Source organism: Lycorma delicatula, chromosome 11 (genome assembly GCF_047948215.1).
Source record: "Lycorma delicatula isolate Av1 chromosome 11, ASM4794821v1, whole genome shotgun sequence".
In the NCBI taxonomy this organism is placed as follows: Eukaryota; Metazoa; Arthropoda; class Insecta; order Hemiptera; family Fulgoridae; genus Lycorma; species Lycorma delicatula.
In genome coordinates, this window is record NC_134465.1 from 21,134,214 (window position 1) to 21,148,797 (window position 14,584).

A 14,584-nucleotide genomic window follows, 5' to 3' on the forward strand; every position below is an offset into this window, starting at 1 on the left:
TAATGGTGGTTTATCTACCTCTACATTTTTATTCTCTGAGATCTCATTAAATGATGAAGTTTCAGATTAATCTTAAAATAAAAATCAATGAACTTAAAATAAATGATTTACACACTGTGAAGGTAGAAGAAGAGATGGAATTTTATCCGGGTCATGTAAGTATTTATAATTACTGGATATTGTAACAAATATGATTTGCCTCTTGTTAATTTTATTACTGTGTATATATATATATATATATATATATATATATGAAGTCATCAGTCTATGAAGAAATATCTAGAAGAAAGAAAATTCTGCTCGGCAGTCTCTTAAATATCCAACAGACTTTTGACAAGGTCTGGTTGCCTGCTCTCTCTATAAATTAAAATTTCCTCAATCTACCTTGTCTTACAAAATTATCTTGAGACATTTCTCCCAGATCAGATATTCTGATAAGTTATGAAGATTCTCCAACATCAGGTTGGGTGTTCAGGCTCAGTAGTGGGTCCTGTGCTGTATTCAATAGTCACTGCAGACCTTCCAATCCTGGAAAATTGCTTGTTGCCTCATTCACCGATGACACAGCTATCTTTGCCATTGATGAAGACCTTGGACTAGCCTCGAGGGTCTGCAATCGACATTAGATCTAATCTGTGCATGACTAAACAGATGTTAATTAATAAAAGAAAGTTAATCAGAATAAATCAAAGCACATCACACTCGAGAAGAGTTGACTGTCCTAGTGTGAATCTGGATGGTGAGTATACCATACTCACACAATCAGAGTGAGAATGGTATCATGGACTACACCTAGATTGGTGTTTGACCTGGAAATATCATGTGAAAACAACTCAACAAGAAATATAGAAACTTACCCTAACATCGTCTTATAAAATTTTGATATACAAAGTTTCCCTATGACCTGATCTATATTATGTGGGAACAACAACAAAAGTAAAGATTTCATTCAAAGCTTCCAAAACAAGGTAACTATGACAATTTCGAAGGCGGCACAGTACAGGACAATGAGATTCAGGAATACATGAGGTTGAGAAATAGTACAGTATTAAATACCAACGGCGTTTAGAAAATCATGTCAACCAACTAGCATCTGCTTGATAACAGCAAGGACTCTTAAGGTTGAAATATTTCTATGTACTAGACTTGGGGAGTACTGGATGACAGATTGCCATTATTATCACTGATGCTATCATTATTATTTTTCTTTAGTTCTTTACTCTTTTATTAATTGTTAGTGTTCTTGTTATTATCTACATTGTTCTGTGTTTATTATCTCACTAACAGGTTTATTTACTTACGCACAAGTGTACAAGGTGTATCTCTTCCAGGTGTAGTATATCCACTTGCTGTAATTAAAAGTAAAAAAATGAATGCAACAAAGTAAAGATGTTTATGATTTTTTGTATAATTTATAAAGTAAAAATAAATTGTACCTGTAATTCGCTTAGCATAAGCCTATAGGACAGCCACTGTGTAATTATTACTATTATTATTAGGTGACTTTAAATGCCAGGTTTTGCTAAATATTATCAAAATATGTTTCTACTCACCTTACAGATTTTTCTACAAATTGTAATTTTTTAAATCAAATAATTTGTTAAAACTCTTGTGGTAATTCTCAGTTTGTTTTTTCTAATCTCACTGACATTAGTGTTAATATTGGTTATGGTGAAATTTTTTATCATGATAAATATCGTTTACCTTAGAGATAATGTTACCTAAGATTTTGAATTTTAACTTAAACCTCATTAATTCTTACCAGAATGAGAATTTGATTGTAAATAATATTTATTTTTATATTTCCACATAATATTGAAGTTTGCGCATGAAACATGGAAACTGAATTTGGTAGCAGATGAAAAATGTCATGCCTGACTGGGATTTGATATTAATCACAGATATAGACTTTTTTTTTAGGAATTGCAACAACATATTAATAATATTGTTGATAGTCATGCACCAAAAATACTTATAAAAAATGTAATTTTTGAAGCAGAATTTCACAAATATTAATAAGAAAAACTTCCATAAGCTACAAAAACAATATAGATCTACCTTATTATTAAGAATTATGTAAGAACAAAATATATGTAATACTTAGTCATAAAATTTATTTTTTCATTATACTGTTAAAGTTGAGGAAGCTTTATCTAATGATTACAAAGATTTTTTAAAATAAAAATTATGATAGATCTTCTATTTTAGTATTAAGAATATTTTAATAGTTGATAGTTCTTAATATCAGAGTTGTAAATTTTTAATTTTTTTTGTTTGGGAAAAGGGCTAATGACTAAAGTCGATGCTCAAAACCCACAAGAAAAAAAATATTTTGGAAATAAAAAGTCTTTATTAGAGTGATGTACTCGCTCTTATAAATAATAAGAAATAAAAAATAGAGGTATCTAATCTACTATAAATGTGTTATTTGAAATTGACAAATTTACAATATTTAACAGAAGTAATATGTTGAACAAACAACTTACACTAAGTACAATGTATTTTTTTAATACATTTTTCTAATCTTCTAAGATTGCTGCAGTTTGCAACAATGCTATCTTCTGGCAAAGGAACTGATAATAATTAGCTGAAAAGTTTTTTGAGAGAAAAAACAGATAAATTTAAATTCAGAAATTTTTATTTAATAATTTGAAATTCAATTTAAAAAATATATATTTTTACAGTCTCTGTTACATGGTAATTATCCTTATCTCATATACCTTATGTTAAAGTGATTTTAGATATAATCTGCATTTAACTGTTGTGGTTTATGTCATTTACTGTTCAGTTTAATATTTAATTCAATAATTTCATTCTCTTGTTCTTTTTCATCAGTTTCATTTGCATATTGACTTTGCATGACTCCTGAACTTGATGTTTCGATGGTTTTACTGTTTTTTGAAGAGCTTTCATTATATGAAAAGATAATTTTTGATGGCCATAACTTATTATTGATAGAATGAAGTATTCGTTTTTTACATATAAATATAATAAATATCAGTACACCTTGGAGTAAATTAAAGAAAAATATGGCTTGCCATAGCAGATCTAAGCTGGGTAAAATTAATTTTAATGATTGTGATACCCAAGGTATACTCATAACTAATAGCAGCTTTAAATATAAATTGAACCTGAAACAGATAATTATTTACTTATTTATTAATCATAATAAATGTGTATAAACAGTTACACTTATGAGTAATTTAAGTATCATAAAATATGTAACAGTTAATTATTGTTAGGAGTAACCAAAATCCAAATCAAACTAACTTGAGAAAGTAAAGGATGAAGTGATTTCCCAACATTTCGTTGAATGGAATATGCTGTTTGCTGTCAGTATCCCAAACCACTGAAATGCAGGTGATATTTAGTTTTACAAATGACACCTTGATTCTTTTCATTAGGACTGGTGCTTCTTGTACTCAGGTGATTTACAGCATCAGAACACTGGGACAGCTCATATAAAGCAAAAGGTTAATATACCCCCATCCTTTATAAAAAAAAAATTATATACCTTGCTTTGCTTTATCTCTGTATAGTTGTTACACAAAGTGATCAACTCAAGATGGCCAAAGTAGGGATCTCAGAAACTGTAAGTTTTATGAGAAACTTTAAATGGGAAACCTCCCCCAGATTTTTCTCTTCATTAAAAATACAATATTACCATTTTTGAAATCATTGTCCTTTTTCCAGTATTGTGGTAAACTTCATTATTTCTAACGTAAACCCCATGTTTTTATTGCATTTTTGGATGGAAATATTATTTTAAAACATTTTTATTCTTTGGTATTTTTCTCTAAATGCAGCCGTTACAGAGCTATGGGCTGACAATTATAAACTAAAAAATACAATTTTATTGGTAAATAATTATCAGATGTTTTTGCACTGTTGAAAAGATTTCTCGAATTTAACAGTACAATCATTGATGGTTAATGTGTTGCCCTTATTCATTGGTTGTTTGAATTGGCAAGAAATTAATAAATACTTTATTGGTATAAAGTATTGTACATCATTATATGTCAAAAGAAAATGCATTAATTGTCAGAGAAGGACACAATAAAGTGAGATTGTCTTTAGATTGTTGAATGCAAATGTATTTCCAACAAGATGGAGTTCCAGCACACAACTATGGTGAGGTTAAGAGGTTTTAAAAGTTTATTTTCAAAATAATTGCTTGGCCAGCGAGAAGCTCAGACCTTTCTTCATTAGATTACATTCTCTGGGGATGTGAAAGACCAATTGTACACATCTCTGTATACTTCAGTGGAAGAAATAACAGCTAAGGTGGTCAAAATGTTGTACTATATTTATTACAACACATTTTTTAAAGCTGTTAATACATTTTCAGGAGGGCAATTGGCTGCATTTTTACTAATGGTGGCAATTTTGAAAATTTGTTATAACTGATGCTATAATTCTGTTGTAATTCTTCCTTCATAATATATAAAACTAAAACCACACTGGTTCAAGGTAAAATTCTTTTAATCTTACTTTACTTTATTTTCAACTTTACTTAATTTATGAACTTTGAGAATAATGTTTAACAACCAGGTACCAATGCATTAGGTTTTCACTTAAAATAATATAGGTAGATGGCCACCATATTTAATTTTACAATTGTCAGCCCATAGCTCCATAACAGCTGTGTTCAGAGAAAATATCCAAGAATTAAAATGTCTTGAAGTAATATTTTCTAGTCAGACATACAATAAAATATGGGGTAAAATTGATAAAATGAGATTGGCAGCCATATTGGAAATTAATTTTAAAAAATTATAATACTGTATTTTTAATTTAAGGAAAATCTAGGGTAGATTCCCCTTTTAAAGTTTCTCATAAAAAATTTATACTTACTGAAACCCCAATGGTGGCCGTGTTGAGTTGATCATTCTGTATATGATAGAAAGCATATGTACCTTTTTATAAAAATTTAAGTATAAAAATAAATTTGAGCTAATTAAAAAGCAATGAGATTTTCAGAATTATATATTTAAACTGGGAGAACTGATTCAATACATAGATAAGACTGAACATTCTTTATCCAGCCATGGTAAGCAAGAGTTTTCAAAATTTGCCTTTATTTTGCACAGCTAATATGAAACATTTTAGTATATTTTAAATTAATGATTTATGTGCACTAATAATGTAGATAAATTCCATGTAAATTTTATTTAGATAACAAAGTTTTATTTTTTTCTAACCATAGCACAATCAATAAGATACCATAATTTTCAAGTACAGTACGCATGTTTTTCTTTAATCAGAGAATTAAAAACAATAAAAATGTTAAAATTTATAGTTTTCATTTGTATCATCAAACTGAAGCTGATGAAAATTATTATTTTAGATAAATTATTATTAAATTAATTATCAAGTTCTGTTTGTTAGTCAATTTTCCTTTATAATGAAAACATATGTTTACTGATATGAAAACATATTTTCATTTTCTGCAAGAATGTATTTATATACATATTATATTTACACCTATTTATTGGATTTCACCCTAGATTTCTCAAAAACTACATTCTACACACAGCAATGATGCTAATCATTAATGATGTACTAATCAAGTCCTGTTATCCTAAAAGTAAAAAAGCTAGTAGGATTAGAAATGCATTTGCAGAATTGATAATAAAAAGTAATAACCTTGGATGGAAGATGAGAAAAACAATCTGTTTTGATGAATAGTTCAGGGTAGTTTACTATCTTATCAGTATCTCAAAGAGCCAAAGAGCTTTTGCTTGTTAGCAGTTTGTATTTATTGTTTCTCAACATCATTTTATTATTTTCATCAAAATGTAATTTTTCCTTTTTGTTATATTGAGAGTGGTTTTATTTGCTTATAGCCAGCATGCTGATTTGAAGTCAGTCTGTTTCTGTTTATTAAGTTTATAATAATGTTTAACATAAGAGAAGTATTGAAAGTGAGAAATAAGTCGTTTTAAATGTTTATATCAACATGACAAGTTGAAATTAGTATTAAATAAATTTTGTTTTAATTCTCTTCTGTGTAGGGAATCTCCTTAGACTTATCAGTGTTATCAGTGTTTCTTAAACTGTTTGTTCCATGGAACCCTGGGGTCCCGTGAAACGTATGTCCTTTTTTTCTTAACATTCAAAACAAAACTATAAAAATTAACCCCCCCCGAAATTAAAAAATAGAATCCCAAATAACCATTCCTTCCACTAGCTTACGCAGTACGATTTTTTTTGTAACATCACGCCAAAATCCTGTCTTCACATCAGGTGTTTAGGTGTGCATGGTTGCCTGCCTACATTATTGTGGACATTATTTAAATATGGTAATTTACACAGTAATCTTTAAAATCCATAGGTGTATCCATAAATATATTAACGTGTTCACGCAAGTACGTATACATTAACTTACCCATCTGTGATTTTAATATGCGATCATTAGCATGGTTGTGAAAATTAATGAATAAAACCATAAGCACTGCAAAAACAATCACAATATCGTCTTTGCATTTGACACCACCTCAAAATAAAAACACTATCGCCAACAATGGAGTTCAGGTAATGTTTTCATTGATAAAGTATAGTTAGTGTAACAGAGCTAAAGATGATGAAATGATTTCATTTTCTGTCAATAAATAGTTTTCACCTATGATAATTAAGAATTAATTAAATTCTTAATTATCATCTTAATTATCACTTATGTCATCTGTCATAAGTCCAGTCAAATTCAATTGCATTTATAATGAAATAAATGAAATAGTCACTTGTCGATGTGTGTCATATTTTTTTTATTTTAAATATTTACTTATTGATAAACTTTATTGGTTTTGTCTTTGAAGTTTTAAAACCCATAAATTGTATTAATAATGTGTTTGTGTTTTATATTCCGTAGTTAATCATATTATCAATGTTAGTAACCATATAAACTTTATTCTGTTTTAAAAGGTAGCTGCCACACAATTTTTTGCTTTAAAATCATTTTCAACATTTTGTTACAGGATGGAAAGGAGGTCACTAAAGCGTTTTACTGTAGAACTTGACTCTTCTACTTCGGACTCAACAACTAAGTCTTTTGCTAAAGATAACGTTGGTTATAACGAGAGTGCTATAAATAAAATGACCTCAAAAGAAGTTAAGCCAGTTATTGCTTCTACAAATAATCAATCCAGAGCAGTTACTAAAAAACTCAGGAAGTATGATGTAAGTTATGTCTTTAGGATTTGTGGCAATCCTCATTGTGTATATATGCAGCAAGTTCTCCCAAATAGTTCCAGCTAAAATGCGTCGGCATTTGAAATCTGTTCATAGCGAATTAAAAGAAAAAGATGTTGAATTCTTCATTCAAAAAAGTGAAGAACTTTTAAAATTAAAAAGTTTTATGGAATTACGAAAACGGTAAATGAAAAAGCAACTGAGGCTTCTTAGTCAGCTATCGGATAGCTCAACACGGTGAAGCTTTCTCAATTGCGAAAAATCTTATTAAGCCTTCCGCTATGGAGATAGTAAAATGTATGTCAGATGTTAAATCAACAAAAGAAATTGCTAAGATCCCAATTTTGAATGACAGTAGCTCGGCACATCAGAGATTTAGCAGCCATTTTAAAGAATGAACTTACTTTTCGTCTGAAATCTTGCAAATTTTCATTACAAATGGATGAATCTACCGACATAGCTGGACTCGCAGTTTTAATTGTAATCGTAAGATATGAGCACGAAAATGCATTATTGGGGGATCTTCTGTTCTGTAAATCTCTACCACACATACTACTGGAGTGGAAATATTTGATCTCCTCAAATTCTTTTCTTGAAGAGAATCAAATACCATGGGACAACTGTATTGATATCTGTACCTATGGAGTAAAAGGCATCATTAATGGGGCTGTACAGCTTATTAAAAATATCCCCAGAACTGTTCTAGTAGCCACTGCATGATCCATATTTGTTAAAATATTCCACACTTGTTGCGAAAGAGCGCAGTTGTAAAAAAATTGTCTCCCAGTCATAGAATTGCTTTTGATGAGGTCAAAATGATTAATTTCATAAAATCTTGGCTACTAAATAATTGTTTATTCAAAATACTATGTAGGATATGGGAAGTGTACTTTCATCTCTTCTTTTACAACTAAAAGATGGTTATCTCAAGAAAAGATACTAACCCGTATTTTTGAGTTAAAGGTGCTTGCCTTTTTTTAGACCACAATTTTGAATTGAAAAATCAATTATTTGATAGAAATTGGCTGTTTAAATTGCCTATTTAAGTGATATTTTTACAAAAATTGATGAACTTAATTTAATCGTTCAGGGAAAACAAGTAAATGAAGTTACTACCCACGAAAAGATTCTTGCTTTTAAAAAAAGATTGAATTTTGGACAATTTGTGTGAGCTCCAACAATTTTTATTGCTTCCCAACAATAAAAAGTTTTTCAGAAGAAGGTGTTCAAATAGAAGAAACATATATTAAAGAAATTATTCGGAACCTGAAAGGTTTGAGTGAAGCTTTAAAAAGTATTTTTCAAATGAACAACAGATTAAATATCAAAATTCATTGTGGTTTATTGTCAACGCAAAACCTTCAACAACTATGTCAGCAGAAGAGTACAAAACTTTTATTGAAATGACCTCTGAGTCAATATTGCAAGAAAAATTTTAATTAATGATATTAATAGAATTCTGGTGCAGTTGATACTCAAAGATGAATATCCTGATTTGTCAAAAAAGGCCATGTTGCCACTTTTACCATTTGCAAGTATATATGTGTGCAAAACGAGGTTCTCAGCTTGTGTCGACAAAAAATAAATATCGCCACAGAATGAATGCCAAACCTGACATGAGAATTCAACTTTCATTTATAAAACCTAATATTAAGTATATCTGCGATAATAAAATGCAGTACCACTCATTTCATTAAAATTCAAATTCTGATTAAATAACTTATTTTTTAGATATTTTAAGAATTTTTGGATTAATGTTAAAATTATTATTTGAAGCAAATAAATATTGTTCAAAATAATTTTCTCATTGTTTTTGCAAATAATCCATTTATAAAAAATTGCATTAAAACCATACTATTGAAGCAAACCAGGGGGTTCCGCAAAAAAGGTGGGCATTAAAAAGGGTTCCGCTTATAAAAAAGTTAAACACTGATATATAGATAATAAAAATGAATTTCTGCAGAACACATGTTTACCAAAAATTATTTGTCTTCCAGTACAATTTGACTGAAGTTCTTTTTATTGAATATCTGGGGGCAGGTTGTTTACTGAATTTTCTTCGTATAAGGGCAAAGAATTTGAAGACGTTCAACGTTGCTACAAGCGCTGCCAGTTTCGACACACAGTTGAACGGTGGAAAATCCGGTGTTAATGTGCTTCCATTTTGATGATGAGAAACATAAACGAGAGCAATATTCAATGTAGTCGGTGGGTCCGACAAGTGTTTACTGCAGACGTCTTCGGAAGTACCATAAGTACTCTGTAAATAGTAATAATAGTGCATGTTTTAAGGGGGCTATCGTAATGTATTACAATTGAATACCTTTAGATAGTTAAAATTCGGAAATTAAATGGGTAGGGTGCTTACATTGCTCTGGTTGAACTTGGCGAGATCGCCGTGTGTAGGGGGTTGGATGTTTTCTTGTTACAGCATCCTATATTGTTTAAGGGTCATCAACAAAAGAAGTCGTTTATCTCAGAGAAGACCACTATGATGCTTCCCCAAGGGCGTTTGGGGGCGATGGGGCAAGTCGGCGTATCGATACTCAAACACGAAAAATATTCAGTCTTCACAAATACAATTATAAGGGGATCACTTTTTGTAAATTTCCTGACTTCCTGTTCGTCACAGACCAATACCGATCCGAGCCTTCGATGTCTCCTGATACCAAATCCAAAAAACCCCAAACAAACCCCCCCCAAAAAAATCTTCGTCAGGCCAAACCTTCGGTTTCTAGGCGTTTCACACCATTTCTGACCTATCCGACACTTGTCCCAACATACCCCACCCATAAAAAAACGTGAAACGCCTAGAAACGGAAACGCCTGGGACCCACAGGAAGTTAGAAAAAATTGAAAAAGTGATCCCGCTTATAATTGTCTCCGTGAGGAATTTGAATATTCTTCGTGTTCGAGACATCGATACGCCTACTCTCCCCCTCGCAGCCTTTGAAGAGCATCATCGTGGTCTTCTCTGAACTTTTGTTACTAACGTTTTGTTGCGACGTCTATGTTTCAAGTAAGCCCAGCACCCTTATTTTTTCTCTCCAATTCCCAGAAAAAATGTGCGTGGGGTACTCCAATAAATACAGTATTTTGTTTTCTAGTCAATATGTGGTCATGTAACAGGACATTATCTTTTTGATGTTTTTTATGAAACTACTAAAAACTATAACATAGCCTGGACATAATGTATTGCAAGTTTGTACTGATGGTGGAAACGTAATAATAGGAACGCACAGTGAAAAAATTAAAAATCGTCTTATATCAAAGGCGGAATGGATGCATTGCTTCCTTCCCAGATATGCTCTTATCCATAAAAATATGCTGGAAATTCTCAAACAGATTATTTGCTGTAAACTGTTAACAGATTAACGCTGTAAAATGGTTACTTTTATTAAAAGTTGACCATTACAGAATAAAGTGTTTGATAACTATGCTATGTAATCGGCGAAAAGAAAAAAATCTCTTCTTTTCAATATAGAAGTCATATGGTTATCGCGAAGGAAAGTGTTAACCCGTTTGTTGAATTTTATAAGATATTAATAAATTAATATTTTTCAAGGATAAACAAACGCCATTCTCAATATTTTACAGAATAACGAGTATGTTGCTATTAGCTACTTAGCTGATGTATTTACACATTTAACGGACTTGAATGTGAATTTGCATGGACGTGTTAAAGACATTTTATTAATAACATAGTTCATGCTTTCATTAAGAGGCTTGATGTCTGGATTACTTGTCTTCAAAATAACAATTTTGATTATACTGAGAAGACATTATTATTCACCACAGTTTGAATAGCATGAAGATGCATTTGCCTGAGCTAAAAATTCAGTGGGCGAGTGTTTCCCAGAAGATAAAAATGATTTCTGGAAGAGATTGGTACTGAATTTATTTATTAGCTGTTACAACTGCTAAGTTACCATTTGGAGATTCACGACCAGTTCATGTAAATGTCTACCGATAAAACGTTACAACTACAATTAATTCACATCTGAAGATTTATAAACGTTTTAGCTTGCTCGTCAAAGTGAATATGGAAAGCATTAATCCCTTTCATCACGTCTTACCTTTTTAAAAAGGGTTTTTTTCATCTTAAGTTTGCGTTGATGTTAGGAAACGTCTTTTATCATTTGAAAACTATTTGCTTTTGTTTGTTTCTATCATAGATCCACTTATGGAGAAACTTTTGTTTCTCCATAAAACCTTTTGTTTCTCCATTGTTTCAATGAAAAACAAATGTGACCATTCTTTAATTTATTATTTTTACACAAGTACTTATAAATGTAAATAAAATGTTTACAATAAAGGATTTTTCTTTCTCATAAAATGATTTCATTATTGTTTACATGTAAAGTTGTAGACTAATCTCGTGACCTCCAGGTTGAGAAAAGCTGATCTAGAACAATTATTTTTATTCTGTCCATAATGCTGACATCACACAAATTGGTCAATCCCAGGAGACCTTTTTTTCCTGTTTAGCCTCCGGGAATTACCGTTCTGGTATATATGAGTGTAGTCTTGTACAGTATCAGTTTGATCATTCCTAAGATGTGTGGTTAATTGAAACCCAACCACCAAGAACACCGGTGTCCGCGATCTAGTATTCAAATCCCTAAAAAAGTAATTGCCTTCACTAGGACTTGAACACTGGAATTCTTGACTTCCTAATCTGCTGATTTTGGAAGACGTTTTCACCACTAAACCAACCCGGTAGGTTATCCCAGGACACCTAGGTTCTTCAAACCTAGCACTGCAGTTGTCAATATATCTCAAACTGAACATTTTTTTTTATAATTTTGAAATTTTAGGTAAATAAATAAAATTAGTATCTGTTCCTTTGTAATTCAATGGCGGTGTTGATGCTTCAAACCATCTGGGCTTGATCTTCATTTCCCTCCTTGATCACATGGACTGGACTCAAGAAGTGTAAATTCTGTAGTACTATCCAGAACGACCTCTCGTCTTTTCTGGTAAAAGCATGTCCTATAAGGTTGCGTTCTCCGAGGGATTGAATAATCCTTGTATAAGCATTATTCTCAGTTGTTTTTTATAAATCACACACATACTGTACTCGGATTTGGTCACGATTGTTTTTAACAATTCATAATGTTTCCATGCGTCAGTGACACTATACAATACAATTGATGAAGGTTTAACCTTCTCCTACCGATTAGTTTGCTCACTGGCCTCTTCCACAGGAAGATGATTAAACTAATTAGAAAGTGTTCTTAGATCATTATTAAAAACCAAAAACACCAAGGGTTTGCAAACTATTTTCTGGTGTGCACAAATCGATAGAGTTTGCCATGGCATATTCTCCGTTAGGAAACCCACATTATCAGATTCACTTTCATTCCCTGAGATATCACTATTACTATTGACAATATCGTCTCTAATCAATCTGTGGACATGATGCTTTCCGGGGAGGGGGTCATTATCCCCCAGAATAATTATTACGGACATTAGTTTGTAATAATTATAATTACAGACTAATAATGCTTAAAGTCATTATTAGTCTTCATTCGTGTTGCCCGAACTTTTGGGTAGCACCTTGTAATACCCACAAATTTCTAAAGTTGTAGGCAATGGGAGCGTGTCTTTTCAGTTGCTATTGTACGAATTTTTGCACGCAAGTACTGCGTATGAAGTGTGCTAACAAATAAATAATTACTGGATCGAATCCTCTATAATGTACCAACAGTAATGGTGGAAACTATGGGTGTATTGATGTATTTTGATGACACAGTAAAACTTTATACTTATGGAGATTTATGCGAGTTGACTACAGTTGGATAGATTTTTGCATTAATTTTTGAAGTTTATCCTAAGATGAACTTTACGCAGTTTCTTAACAATAAATTATGGTGTCTTATATATTATTTTAGTGAACTATTTTAACGCTCATGGACAGTTTTAGGAGGCATGTTTGAGATTGTCTGTGGTCATTTTTGCACCTGAATGTAAAACCACTAATGTAGTTTGCAGGGAAGTGTTCAAAATCCATATTATCTGCGCCAATGCAAATAATATGGATTGTCAATAAAATCTGTAGTTAAAAACATTCCCAAAATAAAGTCAGATGCTATAAACAATTTGATAATATTAAAGTCTTCGCCAAGATAAATTGACCAATTTACCCACTAAAATATCCATCTTTAAATTACAGTAGAATTTAAAAAATCTTATGTTTCTTTAGAAGACTTATTTTTTTAACATCTCGTTTTCTATATTCAGATTTATTTCAATAACCATTTAATTTACTACTAAATAAATATTCTGTTGTAAGAATTAATAGAGAACTAAAGTGGTAAAGACATAATAAAACAACAAATGGCATTAATAACATATTTTATCATATCACAGACTAAATATTAAGAAATATAAATAAAAATAAAACAATAATAAATAATAAAAGATTTTACTTAATAAAACAATAATTATAAGAATAATTAATAATATATTATTTATATATAAGTTATGCACAAAAATAAAAGCTAGTTATTTATAACGCTATTTAAGAAAATAATTTTTTATGATTTATTCCTTTAATTATATAATACTAAAGAAAATTATATTTATAATTTTTATATTAAAGAAAATCACCTTAATCTATGAATCAATCTTTTAACTTTGTTTGAGTGATGTAACACTTAAACATAAAAAGATTTTTTATGTTTTATGGCATAACATTAAAGGTGTGAAACAATCATTCATAAAAATAGCATAATTATACACAACAATAACTAGCATCTGATGATAGGTTTATTTCAAATGAGGAATGAAGTAGCTTCCTGATGCCTTGATTAAAGTTAATTATACTTATACTTATGATGATGCCAAACCCAATGTAGGTAATTTTCAGTTCTAAAAGTGAAATCCACATTATATTCACCATTAAATATTGAATCCATTCAATTGTTCGTTTATAATATGGAATGTTTTTTTTTTATTTCTAGTTACTTAGGAAGAAATTGTACTTAGAAAAAATAAATCAATAAAATAATTATAATCATATATATATGTCATTTGCTATGAACAAAATATTTAATGCGACAAGATACGAGATGCATGTCCCACAAATGCATTGGCATTCTCAAGAAAACAGCATTTCATGCCGGGCTTAGTAAGGAAAGTGAGGACTGAAACAATTGCCAGTCATCTTCTACACAGAGTAGGCCAGCCCACTAAAACGCAGGAAATCTTTCAGCTCTACAAGCAACCCCTTCACTCCATTCACCACTGGGACTGGTCGCATATGTAAAATCATTATTCTTAATGAAATTGAAATCAATTGTACCTCTTACCTCTTTTGCGCTTTATATTCATCACTACATTGTGATTATGAGAGATTATTTAATTCAATAACCGAAGTTACAACTTCTGCTAG

The 14,584-nt window shown here is 30.7% G+C and overlaps 1 protein-coding gene across 1 annotated transcript; it reads right to left on the minus strand.

Moving 5' to 3' along the window:
• Positions 1-2,692: 2,692 nt before the first annotated feature.
• Positions 2,693-13,843, minus strand: LOC142332361 (uncharacterized). Its single transcript, XM_075378769.1, has 2 exons — positions 13,801-13,843; positions 2,693-3,131 (listed from the first exon to the last, which is right to left on the minus strand). The coding sequence occupies exon 2, from the start codon at positions 3,098-3,100 to the stop codon at positions 2,774-2,776; it is 327 nt and encodes a 108-aa protein (XP_075234884.1). The 5' UTR covers positions 3,101-3,131; positions 13,801-13,843; the 3' UTR covers positions 2,693-2,773.
• Between the last annotated feature and the right edge of the window lie 741 nt (positions 13,844-14,584).